We start from the raw sequence: 14,154 nt of genomic DNA, 5'->3' as shown, positions 1-14,154 counted from the left end.
CTACATGCCGACAGCATTGGACACACACAGACCGCAGCGACCCAAGGGGCGCAGAAATGAACATATCACGAATGATGTCTACACCAGGGACATTACAGTGATGGAACACAGAATTGTGCCGCAGAGGCAGGAATTCAATTGAAATTCCGCTGGTCAATTTCCAATGTGTATAGAAAACCAATGTGAAAGCTATGATGGGCAACAGGAGAGTAAATACCTTCGTGAAACATGCCACCTTACAGACCAGGTAATGAAACATGATCACTTGGGGCAATCTACTTTGTGAGATATTGCGGTGTTTTTTTTTATATCCTGATACAGTATATAAAGGTGAAAAATAATGCTGTGGTTGTGTTATGATATTAAGAACCATTTGGTGTCATGTTTTGGGTTCACATTTTTCATTGGAGTCCCTGCCAATTAAGTGATCACCTTTATCTAATGATGACGATGATGATGATGATAACATGCTCATTAATGGCTCACTGAATAATTAAATGAGTGTAAATGCTGAGCTCCACAGTGACCAGATCTTAACTGAAAATCTAGCAGAAGACTTTGGACCCATGTGTTAGATCTTACAAAGACCATAACCACATGTTGTTTTGTCATCTGTCTAGATCACTGACGAAGAGTGAGGTCAGACAAAGTAGTGTAATCTGTTAATCTGGTTAGTTTATTTACTGATGCGGTCAAATATGCCTTCTCGTGTCAACAAAACATGAAGCTGCTTGTACCATCATCAAGGCTATAATGGACAAAAATAAAAAAATATATTTAAATCATGAGACAACTATAAAAAATTAATAATAGTAAAAAAAAAAAAAAAACACTTAAAACAGTTAATGTACCTCCAACAGCTAGTTTAACTAAGTGGTACGTTTCCAACATAATCAACATGTTTTCTTGGTTCCTTGGACAGTTAATAAGCTTTTCACAGAGATTTAGTCTGCAATCTTTTCTAAATGGTAAAAAGCTCTTCTTGTTAGCACTTCAGACCCTTAAGAGTTCCTGCAGAGAGACAACCCCCCCTCCCCCCCAAAAAATCTAGTATTCATTAGGTACTGAAAATGCCCATGGTAGCTAACCAGTCTAAAATACATAATAAGGCTTAAATCAAATATGTAAATACAAGAGAAAATTTTTAAAAAAAAAATCTAGTAATTCTTGGATTTGATCTTTTACACTAGGATTATAACTAGCTTTCCCTGGCTGAGTAGGAAAACTTGTCCTGTCTCGGTCTCTCTCTCTCTGGGTCTCCATGACCTACTTTTCCAGACCCAAAACACAAAAACACAACCAACAGTACAAGTAGAGGGAAAGAACACCATTTTAGAAAATCTGCTGACACATTCAGTCTACACTGTAGTCATTCAGTCAACACTATAGCATGACCAAAAAAATAAATAAATAATAAATAAAAATAATCTAGAATGTAAAGATCTAGTTTCCCCTAATTAAAAACTTGCATGGGTTATTTTCTATAAGAGAAAATATATGTATAAAGTGAGGAAAAGGTGCCAGATGTGGCTGGTTTCAGACTTAACACGGTTGCTGGAGACTACACTCAGACTCTAGGGACTCTCATATCTGTACATTTACATCATATGGCAGACACCCCATCCAGACCGACATGCCTTTATCTCATTATGCATCTGAGCAGTTGAAAGCTTGCACACGGGCTTTAAAGTGGCATCCTAACGGTGCTGGGGTTTTAAACCCTGACTTTCTGTTACACTTGTACTGTGGATATAGATCTGTAGCCCAACATCTTATACACACTATACCTGCTCGCATTTTAACACCTAGAGTACCAGTCTAAAGTTTGGACACCCCGTTTAATTCACTGTTTTTTGTTTAGTGATTCATTTTGTACATTTTAGAACGCCTCTGGTGATTTACAAACTATGAAATAATACATACGGAATCATTTAATTAAGTAACAGCAACAGTCAATTGTTATATTTAGACACGACAGTTAGCTGATCTAAAATAGCTTTTGCAAGATCTGTATTGTCAAGTGCATTTGCAAAACCTATCAAGCGCCATGATGAAACTGGCTCTTATGAACATTATCCCAGGAAAGCAAGACCAAGAATTAGATCTGCTGCAGTGGAGAAGGTTATTTAGAGTTACCAGCCTCTAAATTATGAAGGCTTCACGAGCATAATTAGTAGACACATCTTAACATCAACTGTTCAAAGGAGATTATCGCACATTTTGGAGGCCTTCAGCCTTGTAGAAAGAAATAAAAATCAGGAAATTTCATGGAATTCCAAAAGGTCTGCCCAGATTTTGACTGGTTGTGTAAATGATTGCGGGTCTCTCATGTGACGGACAAGTTAAGTGAAATTTTAACCAGATGCACAATCCTACTACAATCGAGTCGTACTTTTAGGGAACTTAATTGCACTACCCTTAAGTCGGCTCTGTACATTTTAACAAGAATCTTAAAAAGCTTTGCACCATTTAATTGTTATTTAAAGCTGCACTATATCCACATATAACGATCTTTCAGGTTCTAAAAGGCAGCAGTACCATTCCAGCTATAAGTAATGGACCAGTTCTGTACCCTTTCCTCTATGAGTCAAGCCATGCTGCGCAGCACCACCAAAAACAGCTGCTGTTGTCAGGTTTCATTTAGGAACAGAAGACTCACTTCTTTTTTTTTACAATAAACTGGACCTTTTACATTTCTGCATGAAGATTTCACGTGTGCAGAAAGGAGCAAAAAGCATGTGAAAAACATGTGTCAGGGTGGGAGGGTCTGCTCAGTAAGGAAATGAAACTGTTATCCATGGTAACACGAGCAGCTCTGAAACTGTTTAAAGGCATTGCTGAAATTACAAAAAGGAAAAGAGAGAGAAAGAGAGAGAGAGAGAGAGAGAGAGAGAGAGAGAGAGAAAATGAGAGAATCAGAAAAAGTAATAAGTAATTAAGTAATACAATTAAGTAATCATTACCTTGGCCACACCAAAGTGTGCCATGCAACAATTACATAAGCCATTATTAAGATTACTAAACATTTCAAAATGGTCACTGTGAAAGGTTTATGGATAAACGGTCGGGCTGCATCAGCATTGAAAAATTACTAATGTGAACGTGAAGCGCCTTGGCATTGAGCTGAGGGAACTGCCTATAGCCTGGAGCACAGAACAGGCCTCTGCCAACATACTAACACCAACAGCTGGGTCTTTTTAGCCTGGCCACATCATCTGCATCTCAGCACCTAATTGGCCAGCTTGATAGGAAAGCCGGGTCTTTTCTCTACTGCTTACCACAGGCTAGCCTATTCACTACTGTATCTCTTATTCCAGCCCCCCCCCTCTCTTTTACACACACACACACACACACCTACAGACACACTGGCACAATACGCAGACAAACGGCTGGACTTCAAATAGACTGCCTTCATGTTCCTTTCCTCTCTGTGTGGCCTCCCCTTCCCTTTTAGGCGTTTCCTTTTTTTGCCACTGGATTTCATTCTGGCCTTTGAGCCAAACCTGATTCTACTCTGAGGGAAAAAAAGCAACGCTTAAGACTAGTCCATTTATTGCTGCGCTTTCTTTCTTTTTGTCCCCACTGTCGCTCTCGTACTCTTTGAGAGGAGAGAGGAGAGCTGTCAGTTTCCCACCTTTAATGGTCCCAGTTGCATCATTAGCCCCAGTACCCACTTTACTGTGGAAAGAAACAACAAGGGAGGGATGACGGTGAAGGAGGGAGAGAGGGGGTTTTCCTTCGTACTGGGTGGCACGCAGGACAAAATGACAAAGAGAACGCTGAAGAAAAGAGTCCAGTAGACCTCTGAGATAAACAATCCTAGACCCCCTCGCGCTTCCCTTGTCAGGTGACACTGTCTGATATCCATCTGTAATGATGCCGACAGCACCAACGTCTCGAACAGGCATGACTAATGCGACGACGTGTGGGGTACTGCAATAAAAAAAAAAGTAAAAAAAAAAAAAAAAAAAAAAGAACAGTGCGCAATGAGCGGATACAGGGAATTGAGACTCTATTAACGCAGACCGCATTTTTTTTGCCATTTACCACTAGCGCAAGGGCTACTATGCAAGTAATATACAAGATGCTAGGTCAGCTAGGAGGTAAAGAAATAGTCGTATTTTCTTATTTTAAATACAAACACATTACAATTTGACAAGTTTGCTTAATTGATACCTGCATTAAAAGAAATATATACATAAAGTAGCTATAAAAATATCGGTAGGTTACTTACTTTAAGAAAGTAACTGTCAAGCACCATGATGAAACTGGCTCTCATGAAGACCATCCCAAGAAAGCAAGATCAAACCTTCCTTTACTACAGTACATTTACTGTAGAGTTACCAGCCTCAAAAATCACCAATTTACATCTCAAATTAGAGCTGCTAGAAAGGCATTACAGAGCATACTGTAAGTACTGTAGCAGACACATCTCAATATTAACTGCTTAAAGGGGATTATTGCATATTTTAGATGCTTTCAACATTGTTTTTACAGGGTAGGAAGAAATTAAAATCAGGAAAGACCATGAAACTACAGTAGAAGGTGTGTTCAAAGTTTTAAATGGAAGTGTATATACATAAACACACAGTATATGATTTTATACTATGGCTGGGCAATTAATTAAAAATGAATCAGAACTGGCAATGCTATACATGGGCAAGATTGCACGGTTAGGAGGTTCTAATTTATTTGTTTTTTAAAAACAATTCTGTTAAAACTTTCCTCACTGTGGGCGGGATGAGAGGTACTTCGTGCTCCCACATTAATCACAAATGTGTTACTCCGCCCCTAACGGTGCGTGAACAAGCAGTTCGAAAAGATGTGGTCGGCTGGCGTCACGTGGTTCGGAGGAAAAACGTGATAGTCTTCGGCCCTCCCGGCTGAATGGTAGTAGTAGCCTTAATGTGGGAGCCCCCTAGTGACGGGGAGGAATTGGACACGACTAAATCAGGGGGGGAAAAAAAAAACTTTCCTAACTGTCCATGTGACCTTAAAATATATAATACTGTGTCTACAACACAAAGGATAACACTTTCAGAGAGAGAATAAAAGCTCAGCTTTAATAGTTTAGAGCATATTTACATTACAAACAAAAAAAACCCAAAACTATCATAATTGAAGTAAAATGCTCAATTAATCGGTATTAATTTAAGTTCATATCGCCCAGCCTTAACATACACACACACACACGTAAGATTTATTTATGTATTAACAATAATTTATGTATTAAATATAGGATCACATGCAGCACATAAGAATGCAAATATTAACAGCAAAAGGGAATCAATGTTTGGCTGAGTTTTAAAATGTGAAACTTAGTAAAATATTATACACTGAATATCACTTACTGTATTCCAAAGTCTCATTTTAAATTAATCTGTTTTAAAGTATAAATGAATCACTAGCACTTAAGTAGTTAACCTTTACTATACAACGGAAAAAAATATCTTGCTCTGTGGATAAAGTATAAAATGAAAAATTTTACCAGAGTAGAGGCAAAAGCAAGAAATATTTTATCACAATCACGCCAAATTAAACCACATGAAAAGAAACGTCCCTGCTCAAGGTCAATAGAACACACATAAATCTATTAGACTACTTAATTTTCAGTTGGTTAGTTGATATGGAAACGAGTAATGTTCAAGCCTGAAAAGCCCTCAATAAGCCACCACAACTTCCAAGTCATCAGCCATCTTCGAAAAGCTGAATTACTTTTACTTTCTTCTCCTGAACATCAAAGGGACAATGGCCAGTAAAGAGAATCAAGGAGATCACAAGAATGTGCTTCAAAAACGTCTCTAAAACACATAAAGTACATGAAAAGTGACAAAACAAGCGACTCATTCAAGCCTCATTTTTCACAAGTCACATAAAAAGGCCCTCAAAGACATTTTCACTTGCATTCAGCTGCTTGTCTTCCCAGTCCGGAATTTCAGGGAGCAAAACAACTCCATCAGCCACCTCTTCTTCTCTCTCGGGCAGCTTCAATGCCTCTGTGCCTGACTTTGCCTCTTATAGAGTAATGCTACTGCATAGAGAGAAGGTGACGTCGGTTTGGCAATGAGAATGTTAGCATGAGAATACAGTGGCCTCAGATTAGTGCAAGATGATGAGGATTACGCATGGAAATCCCAAACTCAAACAAAGTGAAGCCGGTGCTCTTCACTCAAAACGAGACTCAATCAAAGACACGGAACATGACCTGTGTGATCTCTGACCATAGGTCAACCTGGTTATAAACTGTGGAGAATTGAGGGATTGAGATGGGTGAGAGAACGGAAAAAATAAAGATTTGCAAAAATTGCAAATGAGATTCATGCTTCTATGGACCACCTAGGTGCACTTATAATGAAGTATTAGAAAACAAATCATGTACTGTGTGCCTGAGGTGGATTTTTACACCTGGAACAGTAAGGGAAAAGTGTGAAGAAGCATAATGGTGTTGTTCCCAATAATTCACAGTTTATACTGAATAATATGCTTTAGACTGAATAAAGGTGCATCTGGATTGAAGTTTTAGCTATTAAGTATGGGATTTAAAAAAAAAAATGTACTATTCCTCACCCATGTACATTAGATACACTTTAAAAATTGTTAACTTTGGATAAAATCATAGGTCCAGGTGGATGCTGGGCAGGTGTTGGCGAGGGGCCTGCTTAGCCCGTGCGGGTGTTGGCGAGGGGCCTGCTTAGCCCGTGCGGGTGTTGGCGAGGGGCCTGCTTAGCCCGTGCGGGTGTTGGCGAGGGTCCTGCTTAGCCCGTGCGGGTGTTGGCGAGGGGCCTGCTTAGCCCGTGCGGGTGTTGGCGAGGGGCCTGCTTAGCCCGTGCGGGTGTTGGCGAGGGTCCTGCTTAGCCCGTGCGGGTGTTGGCGAGGGTCCTGATTTTTGTTTAGACCTGATGAGTGTTGGAAATGTCTGGGTTACACCATGTGGGTGTTGGGAGAGATCTAGGTTAGGCCAGGTAGGTTTGAGAGACAGCAGTTTGTATTAGGAAAAACAGTTGCCTAGTCTGCTGGTGGTAACATAAACCTTCCAGTACATCCTGCCAGATGGCATGAGAGGGGTCACGACACTGGTGCCACACATTCATGGTGATCATTTGTAGTAGGAGTAATCATAGTTCAGCAGAGAGCCCCCAATTATCTTTTGTAGGGTCTAGCAGTTTGAGACAGTGGGTAAACACAAAGCACAGATTTTGTTTGGGGACACGCATGGGGAAACTTGAAGAATAAGATTTCGATTTGGCAATATTACATCTGGGATAATAAAGACAACCATTTATGGCTAAGTTGCTTTTTCTGCTATACGTACTGTAATTGGCACTTAAATAATTTGATGTTTGTGTTATTTTGCAGTACATATGGAACTGAAGACTGTGCAGCAGTGTACAGTCATGGGTCAAGACATAGATAGTGTATTAGGATCAAGAGTGAGGTGTTATTTCTCATCACTTGTGTCCTTGCTGTTAGGAAACCTGGAATCAACTTAAAGATGAAACTGCATACGCCCGGTTCTCTGGCTTTATTGACCAGCTTACTGGGAATAATTGTAATGCAATTTCACCCATAAATTGAAGGGCAGTATGAAGAGTATAAGAGAGTCTCCACTGCACACTGATCCTCTTGGGCAAGAGGTCGAAAGTATCAGCCATGGTTCCATTGATGCGTGCCATTCAAATAATGTATCGCCACAAAAGTGAGTGCCAGCGGTTGGTAGTCATCTTTAAGTTTTCTTTGGCAGCAGCACAGTGGTGGTGCTTTTCAAGCACAATGGGACAATGAATGGAGTTAGTGAGCAGTTAGAAATGTTGGAAAACAGCTGCCATACTCCGGTTTAGAAAGAATAGTCTAGCACAGCAGCTTTGTAGGCATCCACTTAAAGTTCTTTTATTTCTCACTCTTTGTTTAGCCTACTGTGGACAGCCCTTGCATGAAACGGACACAAATTTCACAAGGGATATGAAAGTACATAAGTAGAGAGCAATTTGTAGAAAACTGCCACAGTGTCTGAGAGAAACAGTGGAGAAGTAGGAAGGTGGTCTGCTCAGTCTTGTCAAAAGACATTAGAGAAGACACTGGAGCAATGTTGCTGGTACTGCGCTCTAAGTGTGTCCAGCTGCCATTGGTTTTAACTAGCTGGCCAGATCTAGATGAACAAGGTCCTTTGCTTTTATTCAGTACCACCCTGGAGAGCCATTAAAACATGCTTCAAAGTGTGCCACTCTCAGGCCCCTTCTGAGGAACAAGGTTCTAAAGATTTCTCCAGCAAAGAATGACGTGGCTTTTTAACACTGACCTGGGATCAGCTTCTCAGCTCCTGCTTGCAAGGAAAAAAATGCTGTCATGTTTATTCAATGCCACTTGGACAGTCTACTTAAAATAATCCCTTAAATCACACAGACAAAGGGAGTGATGTGAAAGCAGTGCAAGATAGAACAACAGAAGCCCATATCTGCATATGAATGCCCACTAGCCTGTAGCTCAGCATGGAGCATGGAGGGGGCACAATCACTGAGTCCTCCATCAGTTCCCCCTCTAAAGCCCCTAAGGTCCTCCAAAGTCCCCTAAAGAGAAGCCCTACACCGAAACAACCCTGTCTGGACACGCGGAGGTGAAAAAGGTCCCTTTACCCGTGGTGGCCCTCTAGAGCTGGGGTCCTGAGTGTTTAAAGCCATGGCTGACTGTAGCCCAGGGGAGGCTCATGGCCATGTCCTAGCACTCCTTTCAACTCAAGACACTTGAACACACTCGCTTTACGCTTCATTGCCTGGAGAGTCACACCAGATAATACGCGAAGCAGCTGTAGACAGCCCCGCCGTTTGATCAGAAAAGAACGTTCAGGCTCATTAACCTTTTAGTAGCCATACATACAGTCATGATGCAGTGCAGCACACTTCATCCACACTTACAGAAGATATGTAAATTTGACTTGAGCTCAGACAGGAGGGAGTGGGAATCACAGCATGGGTTTTAGCCACATGTCCAGTAATTAAACTCAGCAGTCTACATAGTAAACGCCTTAAAACTTTCAGGCTCAATATGAGATCATGAAGAAATAATATTCTTTTGGCAAAACAATGCATAAATCAATGGTGAGACACCCTTTGTGGGTAATCTGACTAGGTCACTGCACCTAGAATTCATCGGATTCATCATGATGTCATGAGATGGACAAATCTGAGTCAACATCAAAATTCAAGAACGGGCTGAGACTGAAACTGGAAAAACGATTAGGCAGTGGATAACACGAGGAGCAAATGAGTGTGAGCCAACATTACAATTTAATTCAAGTTCAAGACAAAAATGAAATTCCGTATCATGCCGTATATTTACCAAAAAACTAATGAAGATGTGACGATTTTTCGCTTTCTATATTACTTGGTTACATCAGTAAAACAACTTAATGACTTTAAATTCCGGATCAATTAAGCATAAAATGTATTTCTCATCCAAATAAAATCAGTGGTACCGTGTCATGACATTTGCTTAAACATCTTTCTGCTTTATCTATTCTATTTTCCCTACACCTGCTGCAGTCAGACGATAGTGCGCACACACTCCATGATTTCATCTGCTCTGTTTTTTTTCCCCGTGTTAAATATTTACCTGAAGCTCTACGCATCATAGATTTGTCCACATATCTTTAGTTACATTCCTTTTCGAATCACTGCAATTATATATCTGACATTAACTCCTCCACTAGATGCAGGCTAATACACAAACTCATCTGTGTAGACTTTAATCTCTGTAATTTTCCCTGTAAAAAAAGGCATGTCAGACAATTAGCCCATTTTCTCATCGGTTAAACATTTTTTTCCCTGACATTTGCATTCATCTTTCTAACGGGGTCTCGGCTCAATTTTGCAGCAGGAGAATATTCTCCGCCGCATAAAAAAATTAAAGCGCAGCCTCTGACTTGGTTAATTAGTACCTGTCTTCATAACGACAAACGTTTTGTGAAACCAGCTCTCTTCGCAGGATCTCTGAACATATCCGTGCTTACTTTGTGGCGCACCCCTCTAGTGGCTAAATAGGTGTGCCGTTTCTTTTTTTTTTTCTTCTCCACTCTACTTCCTATTCTCTTGGTGTCCTTACACCGGGGGGTAACAAAGGGCTAGTGCACATCAAAGTGAACTGGCTGTCTGCCACTGCTGCTGCCTGCTGTCCTTCAGGCAGTGCACTCATGTAGCTGAGCTTCAAAAATGCACTCTGTCTTTTTCATCTCCGCACTTAAGAAGAAGGTAGAGTCTCTTCTGAACACCGAGATTCATCATAACACACAGCATGGCGGTGTACAGAGGACCAGATCTGCTCAAATAAATTCAAGTCTAACACCAAACATGTAACTAAAATGAATCAGGTTAATATCAGTGTTAAAGTACGATAGTGAGGGTAATTTACGTTTTTTTGTTGTTGTTGTTTTTTTTCACCATCACACTGTGATAAATTTGGCCTGAATTTATGGTTGCCATGGCAGGAAAACAAAGACATCAAATTTACTTCTGCCAACGCTAATAATCCTTCAAGTACAGTTGTAACATTCAACCTCCAACTCAGCTTCATACAGAACTTACACAGATAAGTATAAAGCTAAGCTACACGTCTAATCATGCAATCACTTATGCACACATGCACAAGGGCGTTCAAGTCAAACCGGCACTTCTGGCAAAATTCATTGTGAATGAAGGAGTTAAACCGATTGACATTTACAGAAGATCTCGAGCACAGTCTGGTGATGAGACTCTAGCCCTAGTAAAACATTTAAATAGTGCAAACATTTCAAAGAAGCCCATACGACTGTAAATAATGATCCTGGTGGCTTGGAGCCCATTTTAGTCCACGTGAACATTCAGTGAGGGGAATGTCTGATCCTTAAAAAATCGACTTACATCCTTGAAAATCAACATGGATGACTTGCCACCAATTTGAGGAAGAGATCGGTCTGTGGGAAAAGTCCTGACCTCGCTCCAAGCCATTTCCACATGTTCGCGCCATTAAATTCCTGGGAGGCCAGTGTCCCGATGTCAAGCAGTACAGTCATGGCTCAGCGTACTTGATGGTGTGCAAGCACAAGTGAAACACTGGAATAAGTGTATTAGTGAGGCAGGGGACTATATAGTGAAATACACCTCATAACGGTGTTCTGTGCCTCCGAACAATTATAAGTCCCGGTTTGACTTCACATGTTCATACACACTGTAAGACAAAAAAAGTTGCACCCATAATTGTCTTAGTGGTGGAGATATAGAGCGTGTGTAAAACGATATAATTATAATATATAGTTATATATGAATAATTGTAAAATATTAATACGCTAAAGAATGTACGCTGGATGTACACTGCCTTGCATAAGTATTCCCCCTCCTCCCTGACTTTTTTATAGTGCTATTATAAAGTTATACGTGCTACTGCTCCGACCCCGGCTCTGCTGAAGGTCTGGACATCCACAGCAGTCGGCTAGAGGACTTGATCTACAGGCTAGTCATAATATCCTGAAGGCTAATAACTAGCAGAGGCATGGAGGAGTCACATGATTCCCACTCAAGTAAAGTAGAACCAGCAGGCACTCACAGTAGAACAGGGCGGGAGAAGGGTGCTGGGTGGAAACGGGGCAGTTCTCTTCATCACTGTTGTCTCCGCAGTGGTTGAGCTGATCACACACCAGCGAGCTAAGGTCCAGGCAGCGACCATTGGTGCACAGGAACTTGCACTCTGTGCAAGAAAAAGGAAGAGAGGTTTAGGTTAAAACCGAAAATGATACCAGTAAACACATAGTAAAAAGTACTGCCGAGAGCCAATAATATGCTGCCTTTTAATGTCAATAGTGGTTGGCTAGAACTGGGTTTGTTCTGCATGCAGGAAGGCCACCATTTCAAATGTAAATCCTAGACAAGGAAAATCCAGACATTAAACATTCTACTAGAAACGCTGTACAGGCTTTTCATCATAAGCACTCACAATTCTTTCATGAACGTTTTAAACTGATTAAGAAATATTCAATACATAAAAAAAAGTGGTATTGATTAGTAGTACTTATGCCTTATTGCATGGAATTGCGGCTATTTCTATAACGTTTAGAGTTTTATTAAGTTAAAGAGTTTTCTTCTTTTATTAGAGACTTATTTTTTTAGTGACAAAACTTACCTGCTTTAGTTTGAGTTTTTATTTAAAACCACGTCATAAAATGATGCAAGGATCTATAATTATAAATGATACGTGATCTTAAAACGCTTCCATGACCCCGTTTAATCTTTACTCCACCCCTAGCTCGGTTAACCTATATTATAATTGGCTCATAGCCCTGGTCCCTGAGTAGAGCTTGTTTTTCAGCTCGAACACATTGCATCCGACTAATCAGCTAATGACCAGGCCTATCTGAGTCAACATGGGTGTGTTAGTACAGTAAAACACCCAGGAGTTATAAAAAGCCAATAGGTAACAGCAGAGCGTGTATGTCTAGAGCTCCTGAATGTATTTGTACACCAAAGTTTGATATAGATGCAGATCAAGAGAACGATTTTTATTTTTTTTAAACGGACAAATACATGAAAAGGATGTCTATACAGTCCTTCATCACCTTGAGACTTGACTATTGCAACTTCCTGAACGTGCCCGTAGGTTCTTATGGCTGCAGACGGACTCGTCTTCAGTTACACGTCACTCCGTTGCACCATTCCCTCTGGGCTCTATGTTGCTGTCAGCATTAGATTTAAAACCTTGACCAGCTCTGCCCTACTAGTCAGATTCCACACAATGCTGTACATCAAGGCTTGAGCCTCAAAAACAGCTCAGCTGGACTTGACACCTAAATCACAGGAAGCGTGATCATTCTGAACGGTTGTTTAAACAACTTCTCGTAGCGAATCACACAGCTTGGGACTGTGGGTCAGTCTGCACCAGCATGAGGGGAGGTTCCACCTAACCCTAACCCCGCCACCGAGTAAACAACAAAGCTCTTTTGTGAGTCATTTGAGATAAGAGTGTCTGAGAGAGATAAGAATGATTAGTCTAGGCTTGTGTTTGCTCGTGTTAGAAATGCATGTACAGTAGCAACAAAGAGTAAACAGTTAACAGGAAAATTAAACGTGTCACTTGTACACACAGGGAGTGTGATTTCAGTTTCATTTGCGTTGTTCTCAGTGATTTATATAGCAGGAGAAAATCACCAATAAAAACAAACAAACAAACCAAAAAAAAAAAACACCAAAGCACCAAACGCTTGGAATTACTACAAACAGTTAGCTATGTATCGAGCTCATCATACATGTTTTGTGGCTAAATTGTTAAAATAATAATTTGAATATCTCCTGAGATTACACTCAATTCCTTAAGTAAGATTTCATCATATGAGTAAATGTAAATTATAGAGATTAGGGTAACAAATTGATTCAGTTATGAATCCAGATTCATTTGTGTGCTGATTCATTGAATTCCAAAATGTTTTTTAAATGATTTATTACATTTATAACAGAGATGCTCTAATCGATTAGCCTGTGACAGGAATGGGCTGTTTTTCGACTTCATCAGCCCTGACCGATCGGCCTTGGACTGAAAGGTCCAACAGAAAGGCATTTTATGGCGTTAAATAAAAAGTTGCACGCGTTAAAAATCCTTAGAAGCTCTCAAAACCCTGTCAGTGAATTAGTCTCAAACCCATTAATTATACACGCTTACACCAGTCTCTAAACACCACGTGTGCTAATTAGTCTCAAAACGCACGTTAAAAGCCGCGCGGGCGTACATTAGAATGTGCAAGCCATTTGAGGTTTAACGGCATTGTTTCTTTATAATTCTGCAGGAAGTACACTCTAAAGTATTCTTACACGAGCATCCAGCGTGGTAGGAATACATTTTTTGCCAAGTACAATTATAATAAAATATAATTAAATTATATAAAATAGTAATTATATCACAAATGGGCTACATTTAATTACTTACATTCAGTTGTGTTGTGGAGCTGGTGAATAAAGCTAAAGTATAAATCTTTCGAGATATGACAACATTTTTTAAAAAGTTCAAGGAAGAAGAAAAGTTCAAGGAAAAATTTCAAGAAATTGTAACAAAAATCTGGAAAAATGTAATATCAAATCAGGATATTTATAAAATCTTTTACAGAATTGCAATATACATCAAATGGGCACCTAGGTATCGTGA

The 14,154-nt window shown here is 40.1% G+C and overlaps 1 protein-coding gene across 1 annotated transcript in view; it reads right to left on the bottom strand.

The window, feature by feature from the left end:
* ldlrad4b (low density lipoprotein receptor class A domain containing 4b) overlaps positions 1–14,154 on the bottom strand; it is an 86,044-nt gene that overhangs the window by 21,314 nt on the left and 50,576 nt on the right. The window contains exon 3 of the mRNA XM_053495182.1: positions 11,572–11,712. Within this exon, the coding sequence (XP_053351157.1) occupies positions 11,572–11,712 (141 nt within the window). The remainder of the gene's footprint in view (positions 1–11,571; positions 11,713–14,154) is intronic.

This window comes from Clarias gariepinus, chromosome 4 (genome assembly GCF_024256425.1).
Source record: "Clarias gariepinus isolate MV-2021 ecotype Netherlands chromosome 4, CGAR_prim_01v2, whole genome shotgun sequence".
In the NCBI taxonomy this organism is placed as follows: domain Eukaryota; kingdom Metazoa; phylum Chordata; class Actinopteri; order Siluriformes; family Clariidae; genus Clarias; species Clarias gariepinus.
The sequence above is the reverse complement of the archived record's forward strand: the minus strand, read 5'-3'. Positions and strand labels throughout refer to the sequence as shown.